The sequence below is a fragment of the Pan paniscus genome, chromosome 16 (genome assembly GCF_029289425.2).
Source record: "Pan paniscus chromosome 16, NHGRI_mPanPan1-v2.0_pri, whole genome shotgun sequence".
Classification (NCBI taxonomy): Eukaryota; Metazoa; Chordata; class Mammalia; order Primates; family Hominidae; genus Pan; species Pan paniscus.
The window spans coordinates 7,996,779-8,013,759 of NC_073265.2; the positions used below are offsets into that span (position 1 = coordinate 7,996,779).

Consider the following 16,981-nt stretch of genomic DNA (forward strand, 5'->3'; position numbering starts at 1 on the left):
AAATAACTTATGGGTCAAAGTAGAAGTCAAAGAAAATAAAATACATTCAACTGAATGAAAATAAATATAAAACATAAAAAACATATCAAACTGTGTGAGACGCAGCTAACTCAGTGCTGAGAGGGAACAGTGTAGCACAAAATGTTCACACTAAAAAACAAGATTCTATGGCCATACCACCCTGAACATTTCCAATCTAGTCTGATCTCAGAAGCTAAGCAGGGCCTGGCCTGGTCAGCACTTGAATAGGAGACTGCCTGGAAACACCAGGTGCTATAGGCTTAAATTTTAAAATTGTTTTTAAAACATTTTAAACTTTTATACTCATTTTATTTAAAAATAAAAACATTTTTTAAAAGAGGAAAGAAAAACATTCTCATATCAATAATCTAAGCTCCTACCTTAAGAAAAAAGAATAGCAAAATTTTTCCAAAGAAAATATAAAAATCATAGCAGAAATCGATGAAATTAGAAAGAAAGAAGTAATGGAAAAAAATCAGTAGGGGAAAAAATGAACTAATTAAAAAAAATCACTAGTTCTACCAAAGGAATTTCATTTCAGGAATGCAATATAAATAACAAACCTGTTACAGTTTCCAATCACTGTAAAATATGAAATATATAGCTTTAAAAATGACAAAATCTATATAGGATCTATATGCTGAAAGTAAAAAACACGAATTTTAAAAATCAAAGATATAAACAGAAAGACATCCTTTTTTCATGGATTGGAAGATTCAATATTTCAGATGTCACTGCTCTAATCATAACGCTAACCTGTTAGTTTAATATAATATCTACCCAAATCCCATAGCTATAAAAATGTATTCTAAATTTATATAGAAAGGCAAAGAAATCAGAGTAGCTAAAAAATTTTTTTAAAGAGAAGAATAAGTAGTAGTTTATTACTTTACCTGACTATAAGACTTATACATACAACTACAGTAATCAAGACCGTGTGGTACTAGCAGAAGAACAGAAACATCGATCAATAAAACAGAGTAGAGAATCCAGAAATAGACCCATGAAAGGATAACCACCTGACTTTCAACAAAAGTGCAAAAGCAATTCGTTTGAAGAAAGAGAATCTTTTCAATTTATGGTGCTGGAGCGCTTGGATATCCATAGGGAAAAAAATGAACCTAAAACTAAGTCTCACACTTTACACAAAAATTAATTCAAAATTGATCATGGACTTAAAAGCAAAATGTAAAACTATGAAACTTTGAGAAGAAAACCTAAGAGAAAATCTTCAAGATGTTTAGCAAGGTGAAGAGCTATTCTACATGAAATCCAAAACATAATGCATAAAAGGAAAAAAATCAATAAATCAGGACTTCAAAATTTAAAATCTTTGCTCTCCAAAACCCTGTTAAGAGGAAGAAAAGACAGTCTACAGACTAAGAGAAAATAGTTGACAAAGACCACATATCTAGAATATATAAGGAGCTCTCAAAACCCAACTATACAAAAACAAACAATTCACTTAGAAAATGAGCAGAAGAAACTAACTGACATTTCACAAAAGAGGAGATACTGATGGCAAATAAGCATACAACTTCATTAACCTTAGTTCCAGAAAGGCAAATTAAAGCCATAAACTTAGAAAGGAAACAGAACGTAACAGCACAGGCTGGAGAGGAGGCACAGAACTCAGATTTCTCCTGCATTGCTACTGGGAATGTAAAATGATCCAGCCACTCTGGGAAACAGCTTGGTAGTTACTGCAAAAAACAAAACAAAACAAAACGAAAGCAAACATACAAAACTCAACATACGCTTACCATATTACACAGAAATTACGCTCTTGGCTTTTATGTCAGAGAAATGAAAACTTATGCCCATACAAAAACCTATACACAGCAGCTTTCTCATAATCACAATATCCAAAATAACGCCAATGGCCTTAAAGGAGTGAGTGGTTAAACAAACTGTTGGGCATGCATACCAGGCAATACTCTTCAGGATTAAAAAGGAACAAACTATTGATACACATAAGTTGGAGAGATGTCAAGGGAATTATGCTGAGTGAGGAAAGGCAATCTCAGAGCAATACCTACTATACAATTCAATTCAAAACCCACTCTTGGAGCACACATTAGTGGTGTCCGGGATTAGGGATGGGGGGTGGCATAGGTGTGGCTGTAAAGGAACAGACAAGAAGATATTCTTCCTGAGATCCCTGTGGTGACAAGACAGTTCTGTGTCTTCTCTGTAGTGGTGGTTACAGGCACCAGACATATAGTAAAAATGCACCGAGGCCAGGCGCAGTGGCTCACGCCTGTAATTTCAGCATTTGGGGAGGCCGAGGCGGGCGGATCACAAGGTCAGGAGTTTGAGACCAGCCTGGTCAATATGGCGAAACCTCGTCTCTACTAAAAATACAAAAATTAGCCGGGCATGGTGGTGCATGCCTGTAGTCCCAGCTACTCAGGAGGCTAAGGCAGAAGAATCGCTTGAACCCGGGATGGGGAGGTTGCAGTGAGTGGAGATCATGCCACTTTACTCCAGCCTGGGCAACATAGTGAGACTACATTTCAAAAAAAAAAAAAATGCATCGAGCTATATACAGACACACACAGATGAGTGTGTATAAAGCTGGTGAAATCTGAATGAGGTTTGTGAATTGTGCCAATGCCAGTGTTCTGGTTTGGCTATTGTTACTATAGTTATTATGATAGATGTGGTCCCTGAGGGAAGTGGGGTAAATAGTACCTAGACCTTTCAATACTATTTTTTCAAATTCCTCTTAAACTATAATAATATAAAAATTTAAAGTTAAAGAAATAAAAGATAATGGTTTAATGGCCTCTAAATTTCTTCCTTTTTTATTGTTGAACAGTAGCAGATTTAATTGCAGTTATTCAGAATTACAGTAGTTAGAATTAAGGTCAAAGTCTTTTGTAATCTTTATAGGTACTGTTGTGAAGCAGAGAATAAGGAGAAAAAGTAGAGAAAAAGGCTGAATCCATTGCAGTCACCAATGTCACCAATGTCAGTTTATCAATAGCTCATTATATAATTATGAGTTTTATGTCCTGGAACAATGAACGTCTGGGAATATTTTTATACTGATTCCACTAATTATGGCTATCAATCTCCTCCAGTTAGGCATCATTGATTCTCAGAAGTCATCAAAGAATTTAAGGTAACTAATTAAAAGCTCTGTCTTCATAATTAAACAATATAAACTAGTTTGTACTCAAATGTCTACACCCTGCAATGTTACATAGTTATTAGGGAGCAGGTAAACAATGAACAAAGTGGATAAGGGAGAGAAGGCTGGAAAACAGCAGGTGACCATCTGTTACACTTTTGCATGACCGCTCATAGAAATCCTCTTCTGTAATGTTCATTTTATTTGCCCCTTTCTCAAAGAACTGCCTTTCTGGATTTCATCAGGAAAATAAAATGAAGTTGTTTGCAAGACGTCTCTCTGTTGCCAGCCTATACATGGACCTGCCCTCATCACCAACCTTCCCAACAGATTCTCTCCTCCTTCCCTGCCACAGGCAAGGATGTCAGCCCCTGGCTGCAGACCTCTATCTCACTCTGGCTTTCCCTTCTTGAGCATCTTATTAGTTACCAAGTTCTGATTTTTTTTCTTCCTTTACTTTCATCTAAACAAACCACAAACTTCTCCCAGATAGCCAATCAATCAAACTCCTGTTTCTATTTTAGCTGGGAAGAAGTGATATAGAATAGAAGTGTTTGTACTACCTTCATAAAACATGTGATCCCAATGGCATGGAATGATAGCTACACAAGCTACATAAAATACGTGTCTCACAATCCAAATTTGGAGCCTGCTTCGACTTTGCTTTGTCCAAATGTTTTCCTTACCCTTTGATGCATTGTGTGGACCAGGCATTTCCTGTTTTGAGATGCTATGAGCAAGAAGGCAACACAGACCTGCACCACGCCACTCTTGTTCCTTTATGACTAATGAACTATAAAACAAAATTCCTTAAAAAGAAGCTAATCATTCCCATTCCCAACTCTCTTAGTAACTCGGCCCAGCCTTATTTATTTCTTAATAATTTAAAATTATCATACAGTACACTGAAGCTTTACTGTGCATGAAGTGCTGTTCTGGGTGCTTGGCAGCATCTCATTTAATCCATGAAATATTCTAGTCTGAAAGAACAGACAACGGACAATGGCCAGACCACAGAACTCTGAGTTCTGCAGCCAACAGCCTGGGAAACCTCTGCAGCAAATAGCCTGGGAAGCTAAACCACCACATTTGCACCATTGGCACAGCATATTCGGGATCTGTCAATAACTGAAGCTTCCCTAATTTGTGCTGTCATTTCCAACTCAGAACCAACCTGAAAAAGCCAAATATGTTCCCCAAATCCATCACAAAGAATGCCTGGCTTTTTGTTAGCCTGTGCCAGCTTCCTCATGCTAACAACCTCCTACCAAGGCCTACCCAAAGCCTTCCCTTCTTCTACCACAGAGCCTTCCCACCCTGCCTGCTCTTAAGTCTCTGCCAAATGCAAGGGATGGTGGCTGATCTCCCTTACTAAAGCAACTCTGAATGAACAGCCTCTGCTCGTTCTCATTTGCGGGTTCTTATTTGTTCCCACAAGTCCTGTGGTCCTGCAGGATCATGCATATCTTTTGCAGATACAGAGACTGATGTGCAGTCAACAGAAACCTGCAGAAGGTCATTATTGCCCAACAGGATCTCTCTGCCACTCCAGTCTCAGAGCCCCCCACTTTCTCCCACCTCCTTGTGCTCATTGTCATTTGCTCTCACTATTAAATAATGCCATAAGCCTCCCCATCGGACCTGCAGTCACAGAAATCAGGGGCTAATGTTTACATTTCTCTTGGTGACTTTAATTTAAATGATTAGAGTGTTTCCTTTTGTCATAGGAAAAGGAATGCGAAACCTGGCCACACACTGAGGACAACTGATCATTTGTCTGTTCTTAACAAGAAGATACATTTTCTCCTATGCCAAAACAGACAGAGGAAGAGTGATGAGCACTGGGAACCATCAGAAATTCAGCCCAGTCTCTGGGGGAACTGACCTGGCTGATCTGGCTGATGTAGTCTGAGACAAGTATCCCAAGAGGGGGATGAACTTTCCTGGACACTGCTCATTAAACACCATTTTCTCCATTCAATTCCCATAGGTCCTGACTGAGTAGGACCAGTTTAAAAGCTCTATCTCAACAAAATGTTTAAGATACTAAAAATATTGTTATTTTATAATATTTAAAGTATTTGCTATATGAAAGCTGGTCTTACCCCCTGCCAGAAGGGGATAAAACTACATATATAACTCAAAGGGATAGCAGGTACATATAGAAAGAACCATGAAATTTTGAACAATAATACTTAGGTATTCACCAAAAGCTCAAGGTTACTTGACAACCTGGGGACTTTTAAAATGCATAGACTGCAAATCTACTTAACATTTGAGACTGTCACATGCATGGCAGAGTTCATTAATGCCCCTCATCATGGATAAAATCCTTACATTTTATTGTTGCTTAAATCCTAGAGGTCATGGTTAAGCAAATTCACTATGCTCAGGCAGCACGCTGTGGCTCCAAGTTCAGGTTATTGCAGCTCTAATTCTATCCTCTTGCCCTTACTAGACTTCAGTTTAGAAACTCTCGGCATTTCTATGGCGTTGGTCTTTATGTCTACCAAAAACACTTTACTAACTTAAGAACTGGTGGAAAATGCACAATATTTAAATTTAAAAAATCTCTCATAAGGTGGTGCCTTAAGACTAATTTATTTTTTAATGAAAATGCTATTACTTGTCATGACTCATTGCAGTGTCATTTTAGGTAGGATGATATAATAATTGTTTGGGCATTAAAAGTAAGCAAAGCACTACACATGTATAATGTCTGTGTTATATAAGTAGGAAGGATGGTAAATCAGATGAGGGTAGAAGTGCTCCATGGAGGAGTGGGTGAGTCTTGAGGACTGCTATGGTTTGTTGGTCTCCACCAAAACTCGTGTTGAAATTTGATCCCCAGTGTGGTGGTATGGAAAGGTGGGGCCCATAGGAGGTGTTTGGGCCACTGGGCTTGGTACAGTTCTCATGGTAGTGAGTGAGTTTTTGCTGTGGTGAGGCTGGACTGGTTCTTGAGAGAGTGGGTTGTTGCAAAGCAGGACAGCCCTTGGATTTGGTGCCTCTTTGTACCTGTCCACTTCCCCTTTGACCTTCCCTGCCATGTTATGACAAGACACAAAAGCTCCTGCCAAAAGCCAGGACCATACCCTCGAACTTCTCAGCCTGTGGAAGCTCAACAAGCCTCTTTTCTTTAAAAATTACCCAGCCTCAGGTGTCGTGTTACAGCAACACTAAACAAACTAAGACAGAAAAGCAAATACCACAGTCTTTGGGTAGCTCAGCAGCAGGACAAGCAGTCGGACCATGCAATGGCACATGGATTGTCACTTCCAGTCACTACTCTGTCCTTGATCCTACACAATACATAAGTGAAGGCTGTGTCCTCCTGGAATGCTTATGTCTCTTTCTCCAGAGCATCATGACCGCCATGTTGTCAGGAAGCTCAGGCAGCCTATGGAAGGATCCACACGGTAAGGAGCTGAGGTCTCACACCAACAACCACATGGGCAAGCTTGGGAGGAGATCCTCCTTCAGCTGAACCTTTAGAAAGGAGCTTGACTATAACCTCTTCAGAATCCATGAGCTAGAACCACCTAGCTAGGCTACTCATGAATTCCTGAACCCCAGACATGGCAAGATCCCATTTGTTGTTTTAAGCTAAGTTTGGGTGCAATGTATTATGCAACAATAGATAATAAATATACCAGATAAGAAAGTCTGGGAAATGTGATTAGGATTATACTTGGGAAAATGTTTCAGTCATTCAACTGTGTATTATATTGATACTATGAACCAGGCACTGCACCAGGCACTGATATACAGCAGTTGACTAGGCAGATAATCCTGTTACCTGTCTTATGTTCAGGTGACTGTACTTCCTCATCTCCCATGCAACACAGCATAAGACTAACCATTTCTTGCCAGTGGACTGAGAACAGCTCATACGACTTCTGCGCCTTGAGCCATCAGCTTCCTCTTCTATGCTCCCTTTGTTCTTGCTACCAACTGAAGACAGACTCGACCTGGTTTCAACCATGCAGAACATGTTAATATCTTGGTAGTGATGGATCAAAACAAGTTAGAAACCTGGATTTCTGATTTACAAGAGCAGAGTCACTCCACTGACCTGATGGCTCAAAGCAGGGCCATTACATGAAATAATAAAAATAAACTTCTATGTTTTTTAAGCCCTTGACTGTTCAGTTTCTTTGCTGTAGCCTGAACCTTATTGACAAAATTTATAATCCAAAAGAAAAATGTATTAGACACATGATTGAAATAAACTGTATACAGTTACTCCAAAAAATGCAGCGTCTTTCATGTATCAGATAGAATCCCGAGACAATTCTACTTTGGGCTTAGAGGACACATTTCTCTATCATTTTTACTCCTTGTATTTTTTTTTATCATTGTAGAATAAGAGTCAACAAACTATGGCCTAGCCCACCACCTATTTTGGTAAATAAAGTTTTATTGGAACAGAGCCACATTCATTTGTTTATGTGTAGTCGATGGTTGCTTTTGCACAAGTGCAGGGATGAGTGGCGGCAATAGACCAAATATTTACTCTATGACCGTTTATATGACAGAATCTTTCAATGCCTGTTGTAGGGTATATGTTTCAATGGTAAAATATTTTAGTGAAAACACTTTTCTATTAGCTCATTATTAAAACTCATAATGTCTACTTGTCCTGATTCTATTTTGAATCTCTGAGCAGCCAGGGTTTTTTTCTGTTACTTTCTTGAAGGAAAAAAATAAAACAAGCAATGTCTTTTTGAAGCACTCTTCTTTCTGAATGAGAGCAAAGCACACCCCCACCAGTGTTCTGCTCCCTTCAGAGGTGGCTGGAATGGTGCGCTGTGGGCTGTAGCCACTCTAATTAGTCTTTAACTCTTGTCTTGGTGTGGATGATTCAGCCCTGACTTAGCAGCCAGACTTTCAAAAAAATACAAAAACACTCTTTGGAACAGCTTAGAGTAGGTGCAGTCATAGACACCTCTTTGCAGAGGTCTTTGAAAACACCACTGTACTATACTGTTACAGACATACCATGGCTCTAAGATCAATGACAACATAAAGCCCACTCAGGTATCTCACAGAGCCCACACTGTATGTCACTTAGCAATATGACACAACCCCGCCTGGGGGTTCCAACCCTGGCCCAGTGATGACTGAGTCTTTGTGACAGTGGAACCTAAACACTCTGGGTGCCCAAGAGACAAGGCCACCTCAGCACAGATGCAACTTCCATGAGCCTTAAAGCTCACCCTTGTGAGAATAGCTAAAACTCCTTTTGTCAAGGAAACACCTAGTTACCCACGGGGAATGAATACAGTATAAGAAAGAGGGAAGAAATCCACTAGTCTCTGAGGACAGTCTGGATGGAAACCCTGCCCAGGGCATCTGACACCTGACTGTAACTGGCCCATGCTAGCAGCTGCTCCCCACTACCCTCTTGTGAGAGTGCCACTGAACAAACTGCCTGTGCACCAGGCAGGGCCTGAGACTCCCCTCAAGGAGAGCCAGAGGGAAGGGGAATAGTCACCTCTGGGGAAACTGGTTAACTAGAACCACCCAGGGCCCCAGAATGCACAAGCTCCCAGGGGATACTTATGCAATTAAGCCACCCCAGTTTAAGTTAGATGTGAACCTCAACAGTAGTTAGCATGATGGAAAAGACAGGTTTTAACAGCAAAGCTTCCTCCAGACCTCCCCATCACCTGCCTACGCGTCCCTGACCGCTCTCCTCTCTCCTGATCTAAGGTGCATTGGCTCTTGGTGCGGGAGGTCCCTCTGGCGCTGTGCCAGCCACCACACATCCGCTCCCACACGGTTCCCAGGGGAGGCTGTAAGAGTAGGTACTTACAGACAGCTTATTTTCCTGCCATGTTTGTGACTGACTGACTCTAGGTTGCATACCCAGCAGCCATCCTCTTCTGTACCCCTCACCCCAGCTTCTGGGGAGATCTCTTAAAGGGCGTGGCCTGGGGGCTCTGGGGCGTGGCCTGTTGCTCTGAGGGCATGGCCTGAGCTCCGAGGGCGTGGTCTAGGCCTCATTCATCTGCAGCACCTGGCATACCAGCTTGCGCAGCTCCCTGCTTAAGACCCGTGGAAAGCAGCGAGCACGAGGAGGACAGAGTGCAGGTGGCAGCGAGAGGCACCCGCGGAGGCAGTTCTGGTGGAAGAGCCACACACACCTCAAAGGTCTGTCACAGGGCTGGAGAATGGGTCAGGATGTCGGGACAAGCCCTTTCAGCGCGCAGGGCAAGTGCAGGGAGCACTCACTTGTGGAAGAGCCTTTCTCCCTTGTCCTCTCGGGTACTCCTTGTTGTCTGCAGGACCTCCTGGCATGGGAGGACAGAGGGACAGAGAGCTAAACTCCTGTAGGGTTAGCGCTTCACCTCTCTGCTCAGGCTTCCATATCTCAGTCCTTAAAGTTATTGTAAAATCACAACAAATAACAATCCTCACCACCCAGGACCTTGAATTCATCCGTTGAATTTCCTCTACTGTTTCTTCCTGGCCACCCATTCCCCCAAAGAATGGCCTGAGTTAATCCATTCCCCTTATAATGTTTGGTCCTGGATAGTGAATCATGGTGCATCACCTTTTTAAAAATTACATTTTCATTTATGATTGACATGAAATAATGTTACACATTTATTAGGTAAGGGTGATCTTTCAGTGCACGTATAAGCTGTAGAATGATCAAATCAGGATCGTTACCATATCTATCAATTTAGCCATTTCTTTTTGGTGATAACTCTTAGAGTTACATCTCTAACACTCTTGAAATATGCACTCCATTGTTATTTGCTGTAGTCACCCCACTGGGTCACAGAACGCCAGAACTTATTCCTTCTAACTGTAACTTTGTACCCGTGGAACAACCTCTCCAATTTCTCCCTGCCCTCCCTAGCCTCTGATAACCACGATTCTTCTCTCAACTTCTGTGAAATCAACTTGTACAGACTCCACATATGAGTGACATCACGCAGTATTAATATTTCTGTGCAGGGCTTACTTCACTTACTATCTTTCAATAGAACTTTTCCTCTCCATCTGTCTGGCTATGATTTCTGAGTCGAACAAACAGGGGCACATGACCAGCTGTTGAGGGACTCTACTAAACAAACTGGCACGGTCAAGCTCCACACCGACACCAACGTTCGTATTTTAAAGACATAAGGCACACACACAAAAATCAATTATCAGACATCTACACACCTCCTCTTCATGGCTTTTCTCTCCTGCAACAGAGACATTTCTAGATCCTAAGCCCAAACACAGATCATTCATAATATTAATGCAGAAAAACTTGATTCATTTTTCTAAGAGTTGTATTATTATTGTCACCATTTTTATATTACTCTACACCCTGCTATTTTGGATTCTATCTAGAACACTCATTATCTATTCCTGACTTCCCTTTTGCAATGGACTTGAATTTCTTTGAATTTTGGGTAGAAAGGGAATCACTTCTCTATAAGAGGACATAGCAGAAGTATTCAAATTTCAATGTTTCAATAACATAGCTAATATTAGTGAATATTATAGTTAATATTAGTTTATATTAGTAAAATATTTTCCAAGATTCTTAAAACTTAATATAGGCATATATATTTGTAACAGACATGTAGATAGATAGGCAGATATGGATATATATATATATATATATATATATATGAAAATTAACAATGAAGGATCATTCGGCTGCCCATCACCACTCCTGCTGACCCAGTGATGCCTTTTGATACATGATCCTCAGGCCGATTTCAAGCTGACTTATGTTTTAGCCCATAAATGTACTCGTGTCACCTATTAATGTCAGGACTACGCAGGGCCTGAGACACAAAAGATGAAATATAAATGCTGTGGCTTGCTTTCAAGGGCTTTAGAGTCTTGTAGTCACATAGATGTGTGAAAATTCATTTAAAATATGAAACTTGCTGGGAGGGAGATATGTAGAAAATGCAGTGCAAACACAAGAGCGAGAACACAGTGTGGGGAAGTGATGGTTAGAGGATACAACTTTGAGCTGACGCTTGAAATTAGGATAGGAACTTTCTGGGAAAACCTGGAATTAGAGGCCATGCTAGGAAAAGAACAGCACACACAGAAAGCACAGGGTAATAAGAACAACATGTCACTTGAAATTAGTGAATCAGGTGATGGTGGGCAGGTCCAGGGGGCCTAAGGGAGGTACAGGATAAAGTAGACCAATAGAAACTTTTAAAAAAGTATTGGTTACAAATTAAAGTTGTGTAGATATTACACTGAAATCATGGATACCACTGAGGAGTTCTGGGTGAGGCCAACTGCCCTGGCAGGAGGATGACAGATTGGTTAGGGGGCAGTGGAGAGGCGATGCAGTAGTCCAGCTGAGAGGCATGCCTGCTGGACACTGGCAGAAGTGAAGGATGTGATTCATGCTTCTGGCCAAGATGAAGGAAGAAGGATTAGATATACCCTCCTGCCTGAAATAACTACAAAAAATGAACAAGATAAATGAAACAAGAGATTTGCAAGACAGACCCTGGGCAACAGTGTACGAGGTTCAGTAATCCCTGAGAAATGAAAATCAAAGGAGGTGACCCCTATGATTGTCCCAGCTAACTGGCTTAGAAGAGTTTCTGGGTCTTAGTGTGAGAAAGGAACACCCAGGGGGAAGCCAAGAGGACTCCTTGAGGTGAAGAAATGAAGCTGAGAGTATGGGAAGACCAAGTTGGGTAGAGTTTGCAAGACAAGAGTGTTAGAAGACAGAACTGCACAGAGATAAAAATATTTGAAATGAATTTGAAAAATACAACATAGCAAAACATGCAGAATGTATCTAAACCAGAACGAGTAGAAAATATATTGCACTAAAGGCAATATTAAAGATAGACCTTAAATCAATCACCTCAGCTTTCACCTTAAGAAACTGGAAAAAGAAAAGCAAATTGATACCACATCTGCCTCCAAAAAATAGAAGAAAGGAAATATAAAAATCAGAATAAAAATTAATGAAATAAAAAAATTGAGAAAATCAATTGAACTAAAAGCTTGTTATTTGAGATTAATAAAACTGACAAATCTATATCCAGACTGAGCAGAAAAAAGAGAAGACAAATTAGTTGTATCAAAAACCAGAAGAGGTGACATTACCATAGATTCTACTTATATTAAGAGGAGAATAAGAGGATATTTTAAAGAACTTTATGACAATAAATTGGTATCTGAAGTGACATGGACATATTCCTTAAAAAACACAAATGGCCAAATTGCACAGAAGAAATAGATAATCTGAGTATCTTTATATCTATGTTAAAATTGAAATTTCAGTAAAAATTCTTCCCATAAAAAAACTCCATGTCAAGATGACTTCACTAGTGAATGTACTAACAATATCAGTAAAAAACAAAACCTACTCTCTACACACCTTCCAGAAAACTGCAAAGGAGGGACTACATCCCAACTCATTATATGAGGCCAGGATTACCCTGATATCAAAACCAGAAAACGACATCGCAAGAAAAGAAAACTACAGAGCAATATCCCTCACTGGGGATAGAAGCAATTTTTTTAAAAATAGTATATTGAATCCAACAACACATAAAAAGGAAGATGCATCATGATCAAGTGAGGTTTAATGCAGGAATGTAAGCTTGGCCTAGGATCTGCTCATCAATTAATGTAATTCACTGCAATAATTTAAGTAATCATATTAATAAACTAAAAAAGGAAAGCATATAATCATATCAATAGATGCAGAAAAATAATTTGTCAAAATTCGTCTATTTTTGTGTTAAAAAAACTCTCAGTAAACTAGAAATAGAAGAGAACTTCCTTAATCAGATAAATGGCATCTATAAATTCCTTGAGCTCAGCTTGGGCAATATAGTGAGAGACCCTCTTTACAAAAAATTCTTAAGATTAGCTGGACTTGGTGGCCTCTGTAGTCTCAGCTGCTTGGGAGGCTGATGTGGGAGGATTGCTTGAGCCTGGGAAGTTGAGACTGCAGTGAACTATGATTGCACCACTGCACTCCATCCTGGGAAAGAGAGCAAGACACAGTCTCAAAGAAAAAAAAAAATCCTTGAGCTAACATGATACTCTAAAGGTAAAAGACGGCCAGGTGCAGTGGCTCATGCCTGTAATCCCAACACTTTGGGAGGCTGAGGCCGGCAGATCATCTGAGGTTGGCAGTTCATGACCAGCCTGGCCAACATGGTGAAACCCTGTCACTACTAAAAATACAAAAATTAGCCAGGCATTGTGGGGCATGCCTGTAATCTCAGCTACTTGGGAGGCTGAGGCAAGAGAATTGCTTGAACCCAGGAGGAGGAGGTTGCAGTGGGCCAAGATCGTGCCATTGCACTCCAACCTGGGCGACAAGAGCAAAACTCTGTCTCAAAAAAATAAAATAAAATAAAATAAAAGACTAGATGTTTTCCCCCTAAGATCAGGAACAATATACGGATATCTGCTCTCCATCTGTTAAACTTATATTGAATGTTCTAGCCAATGTAATAACACACGAAAAAATAAAGAAATAGAAGACATATAGATTGGGCAGGGAGAAGTACAAGTGTAGTTATTCATAGATGATATAATTACTTATGCAAACTATAAAGAAAGGTATTAGCAAAGTTTCAGGATACAATATCAATATACAAAAATAAATTGTATGTCTATATACTAGCCACAAACAATTAGAAGTTCAAATAAAAAAATACCATTTACAATACCATCAAAAATGTAAAATACATGAGCATAAATCTGGCAGAAGATGTAAAACATATGTACATTGAAATCACATAGCATTACTGGGAGAAATTTTAAAAGACTGGAATAAATGGAGAAATAGACTGTGGTTGTATGTCAGAAGACTCAATATTGAGAGCTAATTCTCCCAAATGATAGATTTGATGCATTCCTAATCAAAATCCCAGCAGGACATTTTTTAGAAATTGACAGGCTATTTCTAAAATTTTTGTAGGAATGCAAAGCACCTAAAACAGTCAAAGTAACTTTGAAAGAGAAGAACAAATGTGCAGGATCAAAATCTGATTTCAAGGTTTATTAGAAAGCTACAGTAATCCAGACAGTGTGATAAAGACAAACAGATTGATCAATGGAACAGAACAAAGTCCAAAAACCAATTTTTTGACAAAGGTAAAAACCAATGCAGAAGATAATCTTCAGCATAAAGTACTGAAAGATGGGATATCCATAAGCAGAAAAAAAAAGAATTCCAATCCATACTTCATATTGCATACAAATATTATCTCAAAATGAATGATTGATGTAAATGTAAAATTGAAAACCAAAACTTCCAGAAAAAAAAATCAGGTCCAGGTGTGATGGCTCACGCCTGTAATCCCAGCACTTTGGGAGGCTGAGGAGGGCAGATTACCTGAGGTTGGCAGTTCGAGACCAGCCTGACCAACATGGAGAAAACCTATCTCTTCTAAAAATATAAAATTAGCCAGGCATGGTGGCACATGCCTGTAATCCCAGCTACTTGAGAGGCTGAGGCAGGAGAATTGCTTGAACCCGGGAGGTGGATGTTGCGGTGAGCCGAGATCCTGCCATTGCACTCCAGCCTAAGTAACAAGAGCGAAGGTCAGTCTCCAAAAAAAAAAAAAAAAAAAAAAAACCAGGAGAAAATCTTCTTGACCTTGTATTTGGTGATGAGTTTTTAGATAAAACACCAAAAGCATGATCCATGAAAAGAAAACAATTGGTAAACTGGACTTCATCAAAATTGAAAACTTCTGCTTTTAAAAGACACAGCTGAGAGAATGAAAAGGCAAGCTGCAGACTGAGAGAAAGTATTTGCAATGTCCATACTTGATAAAGGACTGGTAGCTGGAACGGAAGTGCTCGCTCAAATCGTGTTTCCTAGTTGGGACCAGCATGGTCCTTGAAGACCTGTGTCTGTTCATGTAACTCCCTGCCTAATGCTTTCAGTGCTTCCCTTTGCTCCGATGTGAAGCCCAGGGAACCTGGGTCGTCTTCCACCTGTCTCTATTGCTGTGTCTCAGGTACCCACCCTTTGCTGTCTGTTAGAAATAAGGCTTAGAGTTTTAAGGAAAAATGAGTATTTAGATAAAGGATTTTTAGTAAAATAAATTTATTTTTGCGTAGAAGGGTGTTTTTTGTATGGCTGGTTGTTATGAGAGTATTTAGAACAAAGGAGAGTAGAAGTTTTTATTTTTAATATGACTTTTGTTTTTGCGTTTCATTTTCAGTTGACATTGGCTTTTATACTATAGAAGTGACTGGGGGCAGGCTTAGGGTCAGCGGAGGTAGAGGTAGTAATAGAAATAAGGATAGGGTTGTATTGGTGAGATTGGCAATTAGGGAGAGTGGGTTTTTTGGTAAAATGGAGGAGGGGCTTTAGATTGATGTAAACTTTTTTGTAGAGGTTTAACTTTGGTATGGGGTGGTTTAAAGGATGTAGTTTTAATTATTATAAGGTTGTTAGGCTGTGGGAGTAAAGGAAGGGTGTTTTGGTTGTAGATTATTATAATGGTGAGAACTAGGGTTAATTGTAGAAATTAGAGGAATAGGGTAGAGATATTTATTTGAAGAAGTTGGTTGTTTTTGTTTTTTTTAATTTTTATAAGGTATAAAAGATAAGTATTAAGAATAATGGTTTGGGGTGAGTTAGATTCAGTTATATTAATAATGAATTAGTAATAGAGTGAGGAAAGAGGGAGAGACGATATAAAAGGTATAAAAGAATTAAGAATTAAGTTTTTTTTGTTTTAATTTGGTAGGGCTTGACTTTGGAATAATGGCTTATAATTTTGAAGGCGATGGTGGCGGTTTTTTGACTTAGGTGTGGTGAGTTTACTTTTATGTTGTTGTTTGGATTGTAGTTTTAGTAGTTAGGAGTATTCATAAGGTTTTTTTTTTTTTAAGCTGGTTTGAGGGTTTTTTATAAATTTTTTGACGAGGATGTGATTTTTAGGTTGGTGTTGATGTGCTGGGAGCTTTAGGGGTAGTGTTTGTGTTAGGATACTTTGTTTTAAGAGAAAAGAAAGTAGACTAAGTATATAGGTTTTGAGGAACTGATGTTTGGTTTTAAATGTAGGGACATTAGTAGTACAATGTAAATAAGGCAGTTCATATAGTATTTTATAAGGGGATAAACTAATATTTTTTGAGGGGCAGTTTTGATTTTTAATAAGGCAGTGGGGAAGCATTTAGTTTAGGGTAATTGGGTTTTTAGGACTAATTTGGTTAGGTGGATTTTTAGAGTTTGATTTTTTTTATTTTTATTTTTTGAAAAGGATGGATGCTAAGGGATATGGTACTTTTATTTTATGTTTAGTATTTGGGCTAATCTCGCACTCTCTAACCATTTCTCCAGTTTCTCCAGAGGCCGCTGTCTGTTTCTTCTGGCTTCTAGATCCTCCCTCTGTTGTTACTTCTGATTTGAATCCTGCCCTCTCCTCTGTGCCCCTCCCTTGCCCAACAGTCTCCCTTCCCATCCCCTACTATATCTGGCACGTCTCCCCGGTATATGTTCTCAAAGCATCCTGTACTTCTCTTTTCCAGCACTTTTCTTTTCTTTCTTTTTTTTTTTTTTTTGACAGAGTCTTGCTCTTTCGCCCAGGCTGGAGTGCAGTGGCGCGATCTCGGCTCACTACAAGCTCCGCCTCCCAGGTTCACGCCATTCTCCTGCCTCAGCCTCCGGAGCAGCTGGGACTACAGGCGTTTTACCACTGCAATTTATTAAGCGACATTCCGTCCGGTGGTTGTCTAAACATGGGACCATGTGCACTGTCTCAGCCTGCAGCATGACCCCACACATAAAAAGAATTCACAAATATGTGTGTAAGAAATCATAACTGAATACAATTAACTTTGCAGAGATGA

General features: G+C 39.6%; 1 protein-coding gene across 4 annotated transcripts in view; it reads right to left on the reverse strand.

The window, feature by feature from the left end:
- The window catches only part of GABRG3 (gamma-aminobutyric acid type A receptor subunit gamma3), a 558,288-nt gene that overhangs the window by 248,436 nt on the left and 292,871 nt on the right, over positions 1–16,981 (reverse strand). The window contains exons 1-2 of one of the 4 annotated variants that reach the window (XM_055098678.2): positions 8,976–9,109; positions 6,957–7,128 (exon numbers count right to left, since the gene is read on the reverse strand). The exons of 2 other annotated variants lie outside the window; for them this stretch is intronic. In XM_055098678.2, the coding sequence (XP_054954653.1) occupies positions 6,957–7,049 (93 nt within the window). In that variant the 5' untranslated portion in view covers positions 7,050–7,128; positions 8,976–9,109. Of the gene's footprint in view, positions 1–6,956; positions 7,129–8,975; positions 9,110–16,981 lie in introns of those variants that run through there. One more of the 4 variants, XM_055098679.2, reaches the window with a different exon arrangement.